Genomic DNA, 13403 nt, shown 5'->3' with positions numbered 1-13403 from the left:
CATAAAAATGCCATGACACAGAGTAAACGAATGAATAAAAAGACCTGGAAAGAAGCTCCTGTCTCACCTCCAAGCACCTGGTAAGTCCCAGTAGAAATTTGATTTGAATATCAGATTTAGTATTGCATTTGATTCATGCAGCATTATACACCCACTACAATTCTAGTTGCTAATTGTGAACATTAGTGCTAGTAATGTGCAGCTCTTCATACAGAAGGAGAGAGGAGGGAGACAGAGAGACACATGAGAGATTATATCCCACTTCCAGCATGAAGAGAAAACAACATAAACCAGAGAACTGAATAACAGCTGACCTCTTTCATATACATACAATCATTTAACAAGCCTTAATTAATGGACATAAGTGGATGTTTATCAGCTGTTTTATATGTTTGAAAATGGAAACAGTAATAACATAATAGCAAACTTACTGGTTGTTGTTTTTCTGTATATTAAATAAATAAATACTTACATACATAGATAGAAATGCAAGAGCTTATGCTGGAAACAATTAGAAACAATACCATCATCCTGAGAATTCAAGTAAACTCTGTTAAAGGATAAATTCTATTTCAGCCAGGAGTTTCCTTTTTTTTTTCTAACTCTTTGGAGAAATAAGTTGGACAGTATATACTGAAAAACAGAAGCTCATCTCTGAAAAGAAAAACACATTTTTATTTTATTTTGACCCAAAGAAAACAGAGGATAGTCATAAGCTTCCCACATTCATGTTTGCACGCTGGTTTGTTGTCCCACAGAGGTATTATTGTCAGGGTGCTGGGTCACTGACCCAGCATTTTTGTTTATTTTGCAATCATGATTCTTTTGCTGAGTATTCGCCCTCTGTGCGTGTTAGTCGTGTTGCTGTGTTTTGTCTCCTGTGCACGCCTTGTTCCCATGTCTGTTTCTTCCCTGACCCCAGTGTCAAGCCTGTCTGTCTCAGTCTCAGTGTGTTTCCTGTTTTATTTTGACAGTCTCCTGTCCTGTGTTCAATGTGTTCAGTTTTGCTTACCTCGTCTCATTATGTCCGTTCACCTCAGCTATGTTCCCATGCTGAGATGAACAGCCTTTCCCTATTCACCCTTGTGTGTGTATATATTGTGCCATGTATCTTTTTTACCTTGTTGGATTGTCTGTCCATCTTCCTACCATCTTTCAGGTTTTCCATGCCTCTTGTTTGGTGTTTTATGCCTTATGTGCCACGTTCTTAGTGTTTAGCTTTCTGTTCAGTTCAGTGTCTTAACCTCCTTCTGCCCCTGTGTGTGTGTGTGTGTGTGTGTGTTTTTGTCCTGCCTTTAATAAACTGCTTGCCTTTAGTTAAGCTCTGCCCTGCCTTGAGTGTCTGCTTTTGGATCCTCTCTGCAAATACAAGGTCTGGAGCCGCAGCCCGTAACAATTATCCCTATTACCATGTAAATTTTGATAACACTGAAAGGCGAAGACAGAATTCCCTTGTTCTTTCATCTGCAATTAAAGTTTAAAATTATAAACCTGAAGCTAACATTATTCCCACCTCATGTCAAGACCCTAAAAATAGTGAATATTGAGATAGTTGTGGATTTGTTCCCTGCACTTGCTATTTTCCATATAAAAGTATTTAATTTGTCAATAGAAGAAAACATTTGGGAAGATAGGCAATTAAACTGCATTTTCTATTTAGTGAAAAAATGGTTCCATAAGGACAGAACAGGGGAACAACATCAAAACAGGGGCAGTGACTTAATTTCCCATTGCTGAATAAGAGTGAGATAAGGCGATGACCTACAGAAACATGGAATTGTTAGAGTTGGTATACATTTACCTGTTGAAGGGGGAAAAGAAATCAATGTCACTTTTTTGTTTATTTTTTGTTTTTTGTTTTTTCTTTTTTTTACTTAGTGTATAGTTGTATAATAACTCATTTTAATTCCTATAATTTAGCTTGCCCAGGTTTGAAACATCTCTTTCACATAACACTTCATATTTGTCTTCTGCTATCTGTAAAGAGCTGGTGTCAACCAGTTTTTGTTTACTACTGTAGATTTATTGGCTTAATGCACAACTTGATTTTTAATGACAGTACGTGGAAAAAATGTAGGTAATATTTCATAACTGATGTAAACAAAAATCAGTTATTACTTTAAGTATTACTTATGATATGTAAGTATTTGAAAGGTAACCCATCAGAAAGTGGTCAAAATGAAAAACACCTTCTCAGTCCCAGCTTAAAAACAATATAACTGTCAGACCAAGCTTTGAATAACAACAGGTTTCAAACATGAGTCAAGCATGGCTTTCTACTAACATACAATGTATAAAACTGTTAACTTTGGAACTTTCTACTTGAAAATCTATTGTGTTCTTATGTGTTCTGCTGTCAAACAGAAATAGTGTGTGGTATGAAATTCCTTGCTTAACTGAAATCGTCATTGCAAATTGCATGTTGGCCAAATATAGAAAAATGTAGAAGAATATACAATGTAGTCTGGTGGAATGGCCAGGAATCCTCTATAAATCTGTAGTTTGATGGGTTTTTTTAATGAGGGATAGTGACCTGTAACCATTGGGAGCTACTACACTGCATTGTTTTATTTGAAGAGACAATATTATGTTCCTGAAATATCTGATGTTATTTATGTCTAAATCAAATTAGGAGGTGAGTTCATATTGCTGAAGTTCCATGCATTTATCAGCATCACTGCCTCAGTTGTTACCTGCACAATAAAACTGAAAACTTTGACAATTGTAATGTCTGATATAACACAAAAGTGAACCCAAAGAGGTTCAAAATCAAGTACTATAATATAACTGTCTGAGGTTCACTTAGTTCCATTGTTTTAAGTATGCGCATCAGTTTGAACAGTTTCTACTTGTTACCACACTCAAAGTGTTCCTGCCTGGTCGATGGAAATTTTTATCTGTAAAACAACATTTCAACTGTCTACATAAAGTGCAAGTCTTGATGTTTCTATCATAAAAATGTCTGATATGATTTTTTCCCTTTACCCTCTCTACCAGACTGATGTCCAGCACATAGCCAGAGTGTCCCAACAGAAACAACAGCTTCATCTCTCTTCATTCAGAAACACATTTTTTTTTAAATAACTCTTTTTTTTTTTCTTTCTTTTCTTAGTTAAGCCATGTAGTAGATAATTGTACAATATTTTCATTTCTATGCAAAGATATAGTAGGGTATGTGGTAGAGTGGCATTCTGAATGTCTTATCCCCTCCAAAAACATGTCTTCGTGGGCTCTGTTCATCTTTGCTATGTAAAAATGAAACAGAGTTTTGTGCCACAAAAAAGATATCCATCCAATGCACTAAAATTGCTTTTCAAATCTCTTGGAAAACGAACACAGTCACTGTTTATCCCCAAAAGAAGTTTAAGCTTCAGTTTCCAGAGTTCACCCATGCATCAAACAGGAAGTGCTGGTGCTTTGACCTGCGACTCTGAAGGCTGCAGTTTTCTGTGATTGGACTTCAGCAACTGAAGCTGGAGAGGATGGTCCGCTAGCTGATGACGGGTAATGGATGATGGGAACCTGTCTTTCTGGTGAGTTGTAGTTGTTGTAGTTGTCACTGTCAGGAGACCTAGAGGACAGATTTAAGCAACATTAGGAATATTTCTCTTTTAGGAGACATAAAGAGGGGCCATTGATCAAGAAAGAAATTCCAAGTCTCCAAGTCAACAGACATTCAGAAGTTCTCTGAAGAGATGGGAGAACCTGATTAAAGGATCTCAACAGCAATTCTAGCCAACACAGGGAGAGGACTTGTGAGTAAAACGATATGGCAGCTTGTCAAATTGCTTTTTAAAAAAACTACGAGGAACTATGAGCATGAGGGAGACATTATCTGATCTGATGAGCCCAAGACTGAACTGTGAGGGTGGAATTCCAAGAACTATTTCTCCAGAACATCAGACACTGCTTTTGACCCGGCTAATAACAAGGCAATTTATTAGTACTGACAGAAAGCTAAAATGTAGCCAAAAACATACACATCCAGAATACACCAATATGCATGAGGCATAAGATATTTTATGCATTTACCATTATTCAAGAAGAAATTCATTTCTTTTGTTGACGACAGAATGAAAAAGTTATGTAATTAACATTTTTATTACGTTATTACATTACGTTATTTCTGTAATCTGATTTAAACAATACTGTGGTGGAATGCAAAAACTGTGTCACTGTCCACAGTTACAGACCTGACAATATTGAATATTGAATAAATACTGAATAAATTGTAGAATTAATATAGTCATACTTCCACATGTACGTGTGAGTGCCAAGTTTAGAAAGAGCTCCTGAGATTTAAGATCATTTCATTGATACTTTTTGGCCTTTTAGTAGATTTTCTGACAGTAAGAAAAGCAGCATCACTAGAATTAATTATGAACTGCTTATAATGCTGAACATTACCAGAATAAACCTCATACAGCAGGCATGCCCCCCAAAATAAAGGAGAACATGAAACTTAGTGAAAATAGATATTCAGTACCGTCTTTACTTTGGAAAAGAAGCCCTTATGTAATTGCTTCTAGCTGAAGCCTCACAACGAAGTGACGCTGAAGTAGCAGCGGCACTACCTCTGAACAGCTCTTCTCTGAATTATTCATGTCCATCCTGTTTGACTGCCGCTGGAATTCTAAAAGAGCTGGAGGAATCAGATTACACTGAGAATGATGCATAACTTTGAAATGACGTCAACATTCAAACTGCTCTTAAAATGCTCTGCTCACAGTTGATTAACATCAAGTGAAGGTGCATTTAGAGCATCTGTTGCCTGCACTCAGAGTAAGCATGGCAGATTTCTTGTAGGTGGAGGAGGCAACTGAGCTCAGAAAGTCGTCCTTGTGCACTCAGGAGATCATGCAACTGGATTTTCTTGTGTTAGGCCAAAATACATTGCTGAAACAATACCCTTATTACAGCCAACTCTTTCCATGAAATCCATCATTTCTGATGGCCAATGAGAAAAAAGCTGCAGTAAAAACTTTAAATTCTGTCTCTTTATCACTGTCTGAAACCAAACAGGGCTACTGGATTATCGCAAAAGTAATAATCAAATGTAAAGGGTGTTATAATTCACAATTCAAAATTGAATGTGGCAAAATGATCATTTTATCTCAGTCATTTTGTTTGCATAATGATGATAATAAACTTCAATATGCTTCTCATCAAAAATATTAATTTCAAATCAAAGCTGCAAACAGCATTTATCAGGCCCTCGCTTCTCTGTGCACATCCACTCATGCTGCACTCGATCCATATTACAGGTCGGTTGGGTTGTAGACGAGGAGTTTCATGTAGTCATGTGGATGTTTTAAGCCCAACACTAGGTGTTGCTGGAGAATATCTACTAATTATATGCCATGCCACAGTATATCATCTGTGGAACCACCAATGAAAATGTGATGTACATGGGATGATATATATATATACATATATATATATATATATATATATATATATATATATATTAGGGGTGCAACGATACACAAAATTCACGGTTCGGTTCGATACTTTGGTGTCACGGTTCGATATTTTTTTGATACAAAAAAAAAGTTCATGCTTTTTTAATTTGTCATTTATTAAAATTATAAATATATATTTTAACTCAAAAGTACAGTTTTTAAATTTAAAGTAATAAAAAAAATAAATATATCTGATTGAGGAATCACTCATCTTTGGAAAAGAGAGTTTATTACAGAGAAATGTCACTAGGATGCTGTCGGAGTAAATGTGCAGTCATATTCGTTGTGTTTCCACTAGTGCTGTCAGCGTTAATCTCGTTGAAATGCCGTTAAAGGCACAACACGGCAAATCTCCGTTAACGAGCTACCGCGGATCGCCCCGTGCGTGGGGCTGGACCGCCAACATGTTAACGAGCTAACTGCGCTAACACACTAGTTCCCACCAATGTAATTGAGCATTGCGTGGCACATCCCACATACTGTTTTACTTTAGTCCATGACGCGCTTACCTTCAGGGTCATACTTCACATGAAGACCAAAATAGTTCCAAACGCCAGATCTGAATGAGGGTGGGGGAGGTTCAATTTGCCATGTTGCAAGGAGAGCTTAACTTCTGTCTTGCTAGCTTGCCCTGCGCTCAGTGAATCTGCATTCGACTACTCCGCCTAGGCTGCACTGTCGATCGCAGATCCACTGAGCGCTCAACACAGACAGCATCGTCAGAAGGAAAGTTGATAAAATAAATTAAAAATTTTGTATTGTTCGATACATATGCGTACCGAACCGAAAGCACTGTATCGAACGGTTCAATATCGATACGAGTATCGTTGCACCCCTAATATATATGTATGTATATATATATATATATATGTATATATATATATATATACACAAAGGTGGAAAGTAACGAATTACATTTACTTGCGTTACTGTAATTGAGTAGTTTTTTTGTGTATTTGTGCTTTTTAAAGTCATTTTCCAAGTCGGTAATTTTACTTTTACTTAAGTATATTTTTTAAAAAGTATTGTACTTCGCTACATTTTCAATCACACCCGTTACTGAGTAAATTAAAAGAACAAAAAAAAAAAAAAACCAACATTGCGCTTCGGAAATACTGCAGGGAATGATGGGTAGTAGAACAAATTAGCGTTGGGTCACGATAAAAATGGAGTCTGACATCGGTGGTACGGATCCAGCGAAAAAAGAAACCCCATCGAATTCTGCTGACCCTGAACTCGAAGAAACCGATGTGAACCCCTGGCCGTATTTAAGGGACCATTTCGGCTTCAAGTGCAAGAAAGGCAACAGCTTTATTATGCAGTGTAAGCTGTGTTTGCCCAGAGAGACCGAGTTAGCAGCTTTTAAAAATTCCACATCAAACCTGCGCAAGCATGTAGAGGTAAGTTAAATGAAACTTGTACATTTATTTTAGCAAAAAAGGCTGTGCTCAAGTTAATCACATTAAGTTAAGACATAAGCTGTTATTGGGCACGTTGTTGTCCACGCAACTTAAAATATTTTTACTTGATTGGTAAATTGCCAAAAGAAAATGTGTTCACTTTTCCTGTTTGTTAATAATAATAATAATAATTTATTTTAAAAAAAAAATAGTTAAATTAGACAGAAGCGGCTACTTTCTTACTTAACCCACATATGTTCACACTGCAGGCAAAAGAATAACATGTGCTATGTGCAGAGGTGTTTTTTTTCTGTACTCAAACTGATCTCCCTGTTGGAGCTCAGTCTAGGGGGACTTATTTTTTTCTCCTTATCTTTCCTCACGTGGTGCATTTTCCATCGTTATACCTCTCTGACCTGTCTTCCCCATGTGATGTTTGTGTAATGTATGTATGGTCGGAGGGTAAGATGACGCTGGCAAAGGTCGGCAACCTTAACCCAATTTCCTTCGGGGGTCAACCTTCAGGATCAATAAAGTTTTATTGAATTGAATTGAATTGCTCCTCAAAATTAACAGAGCAGGGCCAAGTTTAAAAAATTAAAACACATTTTTATAGCAGCTGCCGTACAGCTCAATTCAGTACTTGTTCTCTTATTTGACAGTTTAAAACACATTCACATGTAAAAGAATTATATGGTTTTGACAGTTTGGTTGGTTGGTTTGGTGACCATTATCCATTTTGATGTATAGACTTGCAGTTTAACTGCCACTGTGCTTTAATTTGTAAAGTTTTTCTTTTAATTAAAAAACAACTACTTTGAGATTTATCCCATTGTCTTTTTTGCACTACTCAGAAGAGGCTGTCCTCCTGCTGACAAAAAAGTAACTATGTAACTTTTACTCTGAGTAAATTTTAAATGAGCTACTTTTTACTTGTACTTGAGTAAAATTTCAGCAAAGTAATAGTACTTTTACTTGAGTAAAATATTTTAGTACTCTTTCCACCTCTGTGTATATATATATACATACACACACACACACATATATATATATATGTATGTATATATATATATACATACATATGTGTATATATATATATATATATTTATATATATATATATATATACACATATGTATGTATATATATATATGTATGTATGTATGTATGTATGTATGTACACGCACCAGTCCATAGTCGTGAATATCTATCCAGAAATTAGTAAAAACAGCATGAATCCTCACATGATCCTCACAGATGAAATATTTTAAGATGTGTGAGAAGCTATAACTGTGCTATTAGTTTTAGCAAGACTGAAATCCTCTTAATCAATGCTGCCGATGAGGCTGATAATCTTTAGAGACTCCCTGTCTCTCGCTATTGATACAGTTTAAATCCAAGCTATAGCTGACTTCCACCAAAGCATGACCAATGGGATCAATTACAGAACTAAGCTCAAATCGTCACGTGTCACACTTTTTTTCTCTCCCAGTGGAAGAGTGGTTTATTTCAGAGACAATTAACAGAAAAGAAATAAATCCGCCATTCACTGAGAACACAGTGATCCAGGCAGTTGACATAATGTAAGTAGAAGCTGAGATGGAGCCCTTTACTACGCTTCTTAGATCCAATGAAGCAAATACAGACAAATTTTAGAAAGCAGACTTCTCAGAAATATAAAACTTTCTAAAAAAAACCCTCTAAAAATAATCATTAAAACAATCTTGTACTGTTTAGTAGACTTGCAGGTTAGTTATACTTCATTCCTTATTGATTTACAGTGGTCATCTAACATACATTACTTCAGCAAACTGTAACCACATATGCTTACATTCAAATGCTCCGACTATAATGTGAAATCTGTATATTGTTTCTTGTGTGTGCCCCTGCAATTTAAACTTGTTTTATTACAAGATGCAATAAAACAAGATTAAATCTACCAATCTTCATGTCTTAATAACATAACAGTGTCATCTGTAGCTTGCACCTGTAAGTGACAGAGATGACAGATATGAGCTTAACTGTGTTACATGCTAGTTTAAAATACATTACTGCTCTACAATGTCATATACTGGCTCCCGTCATTAGTGTCTGTGTGTTTTATCTGCCATTTCCATGATAAACACCACAGCTGAGAGTAAACTGGAAAGCAGGCAGCTTTTTTTCCAACATAATTGCTTTATGATGAATTGTGGCTGGTGATGACAAATAATGAGCTCTGTTTCTATTTATTTCACCTCTAAAGCAAACACAAATCACAAATTATCCCATTAATATTGAATAACTTATAGCATTTTAATTCACCCAACCAACATATGTTTAAATCCTGCTGAGGTACATCAGTCCAGCTACCCTATATGGACACAGGTATTGGGCTACAACTCTGAATCTTTGAATTCTGCTCTTTTTAGACCCACTGGCACATAAAATGCCACCCTTGCAACAAGTCAGTTTCCTTCCTCCTACATACTCTGAAATCACCTATTAGTGGTATTATTGCAAAGTGGAAGTCTGTTGGACCATCTCAGCCATGAAGTGACAGACCATTTAAATTTACAAAATAGGATCAAAGAGTGCTGAGACCCAAAGTGCATAAAAGTCGCCCACATTCTGTTGACTCAATAGTTGCAGAGTTCAAAACCGATACCGATATGTAATATCGGATCGGTCCGATACTGACCTAAATTACTGGATCGGATATCAGAGAGAAATAAAAAATGTAATCCGATCCATTAAATATCAGGAAAGCACCTCACAAAACTTGCAACACGCTGTAACTCGCCTCATAACCTTAGCACTTTGGAGCAGTATGCATCACGTGATAGAGCGGCTGTGGCCTGCGAGACCTGTCAGTGGTCTGGTTGAGCATTTGGAGCTTCGCTACCAACCCGGCATTTCATCTCCGACAAACTTATCCCCGAGAGAAGTAAAGCAAGTGTGTAAGTTCATCTCTGAATGTTTGTACAGCATTCCCACGTTAAGCTTAACAACCGATTTATGGAGCTACTGCCTCTTCTCTCTTTCTCCCTCTCCTGTTGCTACTTCAATCATGAAACTGCTTAATGATCAGCTCATCGGCTTTTCTGTCGCGAGTCCGTCTCTCTTGTTTGTTTTTAGCCCACTTTGCACCAGAAAGAGGAAACCAGCGGCTGAACAACAGCAGCACGTTTAAGCTTGATAAGCTGTTGTTAGAATTGATTTAATATTACTTTCTACACCAGGATCCTTTTCTACATAGCTGACAGCTGGTAACTGTGCAGGGGCGGATCTAGCAAAGTTTAGCCAGGGGGGCCGATAGGGCATTAACAGGGAAAAAGAACGACACAAAGACATACTTTTCTTTCTTATTCTCATTTAAAATGTCTAGCTTTTATTAAATAATTATCTGACACCCAAAGTTTTAATTTGATGTAAAATGAATAGAAGTCCATTACTGTATATAGTAACTATTAAGTCTAATATATACCCTAGTAAGCTATAGTACTTTTTCCTTTGGGAAGGCTGTGCAGTCTGCAGTTCTGTTAAAGAAAGATGTTTAATCTATTTAATATTTCTTGAAAAATAATTGATTTCTGTGCATTTTTTTTTCACACTGCATCAAATTAAGGTTGATTACGTCGATTAAGGTGGAGCGTGAGAGGTGGTTCCCTATTTTTTATTTTTTTTGTTGTTGTTGTTGCTGGGAGTTGGAACCCTATTAGTTAGGTTGCTTAATATTTACGCTAAGTACTCTTTAAAATACCAGAATAGGGAGGATGGTGTAGGTTTAAGTTTATTAGATTGATCAGTATTGCTGAACTATGTTTTTTGCATACAAGTATAACAGAATAGCTTTAGTGTTGTTGTTTTTTTAAACTTGAGTATGAACTTGATTAAAAAACACTATATCAGATTCATATCGGTATCGGCAGATATCCAAATTTATGGTATCGTATCGGTATCGGACATAAAAAAGTCATCGTGCCATCTCTAGCATTAACATGAACAGAACAACTCTTTTCAAAGAGCTTTATTGCATGGGTTTAAATGGTTTAGCAGTTCCTGTAATTATAATGTGTAGGTGACCCAGTATTTTGTTGATATGTAAGAAATGCAAGGGTAAAGACGCTTCTATCCTGGATTATTGGAGAACACAGGAAATTTCTGTTCATATCACAGCTAGTTGATAGCCCATAAAGACCTTGGCACATCCATAGTGCCTTCCTGCACTCAGAATACCAAGCATAAGTGACTACGGGAGGTTTTTTAGCTCACACCTGTGACGTACAACTGGTAACTGGTTTGGAACAGCAAAGTTAAATAAGCAATTCTTAGCTTTAAATCTAAGCCCTCTTCCTCTCCCCTTTTTTGTTTTTCTTGTCATACTGATACTGTCATACATGATTAGTGTGTTAACATACATATTACAGTTTTATAAAAGTATTTAGTCTCATTTGAGTCCTCCATTTTCCCTCTGCGTCTGCGATCAGCTGAAGTGTAACATAACAAAGACACAGTCAACATGACCACAAAGTCTGTTTACAAAATGTCTCAGATGTCCTCTATGACTCTTTATTTATAGCCAGTCATCACAAAAATAGTTAGCCATTTCCCGGATTGTTGTGCAGTTACCATTTTGTCATACCAGGCCATACATCCCAGTGGCTAAATAAGTTTAAACAGAACAGACAGCTACGTATTTCAATGGCTCAATCCAGCAGAAAAGTTACGTTTTGATGCCTTTTGTTCACATTTCATAATATTTAATACCAATACCAATATTTCATATAAGGTTATTAATATTATGTGTTTGTTAGTTTGTCAAAATATCAGCATCCACTAATTCATTGGTGAATAATCCACTAACATGCCTGTGTTGCTATATCTCTATGGGAAGTGTATGTTGCTAACTTCAGGGAACTATCATGAGGCTCCATGATCTGCCATTGCTGTAAAGAAAATGGGCCACTGGAGTGAAGACAGATGACACAACTCTCCTGTCAGTGGCTTGTAATCAACTGACAAATTTCTCTGAAATAGGCTTTGCTATGATTTCACAAAATGGCTTCTAAAATCCAAATTTTAAGTCATATCAGTCTGTTTTACAAATTTGGAAGATCCCAAGACGTTTCTCTAGGTATGTTTGTTTTTTGTAAGCATGTTTGAGATAAATTAGATAAAAAAGCTTTCCATCTTTCTCCAAAAGTCCATGATAAAGATATAATATAATATAATATAATATAATATAATATAATAAAGATATATTAGGTAGTTTTCCCCTCACTCACATTCCTCCAGTTCAAAAAGTCTACATCTGTTGGCTTAAAAAAAAAAAAAACCTTGTTAGAAAGAAAACTTTTTCCTCTGTGATCTGAGGGTAAAATTATGGCTGTAAAGTAAAAGTTCCTGAATGGAAAAGGTTAGAAATGAGAATATTAGAGGGGCAGCTCAGGTTGAGCAGTTAGGACTCAAAGTTATAAAGGCAGGGTTGAGAGGGTCTGGACATGTGCAGAGGGCTGGACGTTGAATATGCAGCTGGTAAGGAGGAGGAAAAGAGGAAGGTTTATGGCTGTGCGGGAGTGAAGGAGAACATGGAGAGGGTTGATGTGGGATGCTTGGTGTAGAGATCCCATCCCATAGCAACAACTGTAATGCCAACTGTAATGAAGACGTTAAGCTGTTAATTTTCATATTTTTTCTATTCATAAGCAAGATTAGACAAAATAAGTATTAAAGATTAAGTTTCTGAAAATGTCGTAGGTTTCACGAATGGTTATTTCATTACACATCATAAAGGCAAATATGTATTGTATGTATGTAAAATTCACCAAAAAGCAAATTTTACATCTAAATAATTGATGTAGAAGAAGATAATTATGGAAAAGTTAAAAGTGAATTTTGGATAACAGGTGGGATTAGTTACACTACAATAAAAAAAAAAAAAAAAACTACAACAACAAATGAAGAAAAACTCTCACTGCTAAATTTATTGAACAGGTCATTGTCTGCATTTTAAAACTGACCTCAAAATTAGGACACATTTTAATACATTATTTATTGTAAAAGTACAACAGTAAAAGTTTCTCACACCATCTACAACTGCCTGTGCTTCATTGGCTACGCAGCCTTTCTCTTTCATTAAGCATCCACAGTGCTGCACCTCAGTCGGCAGCCTTTGAGCCTCTCAGCTTTTCTCCTTTTCGGGACTGAAACCTGTCCGACTCAGCTGCTGTGGATTTCCGGAGTCTGCTCACTTCATCTATGGCTCCCCTGCTGCTCTGTGCAACCAGCAACCTAGGTCTGGCTAGGCAGTCTGGCTAGGCAAAATTACCTTTTTATACCAATTTCTATATGGTCAAAATGACATTGTCATCTTTCCATCCCTATTACCCCCAAATTCACTATATAATGAATAATTCAATTTTTGAAAAAGTAATGAAACATGAGATCATGGAGTTTAATTGCAGAGAATTACACTGTTTTTAAAATGGTCTCAAAATGACCTCCGTCTTGGTTCTTGTGTTAAATATTTAAAACTGTGATGTTTCTCCTTTAAACTGGTTT

The 13403-nt window shown here is 36.3% G+C and overlaps 1 protein-coding gene across 2 annotated transcripts in view; it reads right to left on the bottom strand.

The window, feature by feature from the left end:
- Positions 1-653: 653 nt before the first annotated feature.
- The window catches only part of LOC146383120 (chemokine-like protein TAFA-5), a 48404-nt gene continuing 35654 nt past the window's right edge, over positions 654-13403 (bottom strand). For both annotated transcript variants that reach the window (XM_084934291.1, XM_084934292.1), the window contains exon 4: positions 654-3571. In XM_084934291.1, coding sequence (XP_084790417.1) covers positions 3563-3571 — 9 coding nt within the window. In that variant the 3' untranslated portion in view covers positions 654-3562. The remainder of the gene's footprint in view (positions 3572-13403) is intronic.

This window comes from Perissodus microlepis, chromosome 7, assembly GCF_051167445.1.
Source record: "Perissodus microlepis isolate ML-2025 ecotype Zambia chromosome 7, ASM5116744v1, whole genome shotgun sequence".
Classification (NCBI taxonomy): domain Eukaryota; kingdom Metazoa; phylum Chordata; class Actinopteri; order Cichliformes; family Cichlidae; genus Perissodus; species Perissodus microlepis.
Note: the sequence above shows the minus strand (reverse complement) of the source record. Positions and strands in the feature narration are given on the sequence as shown.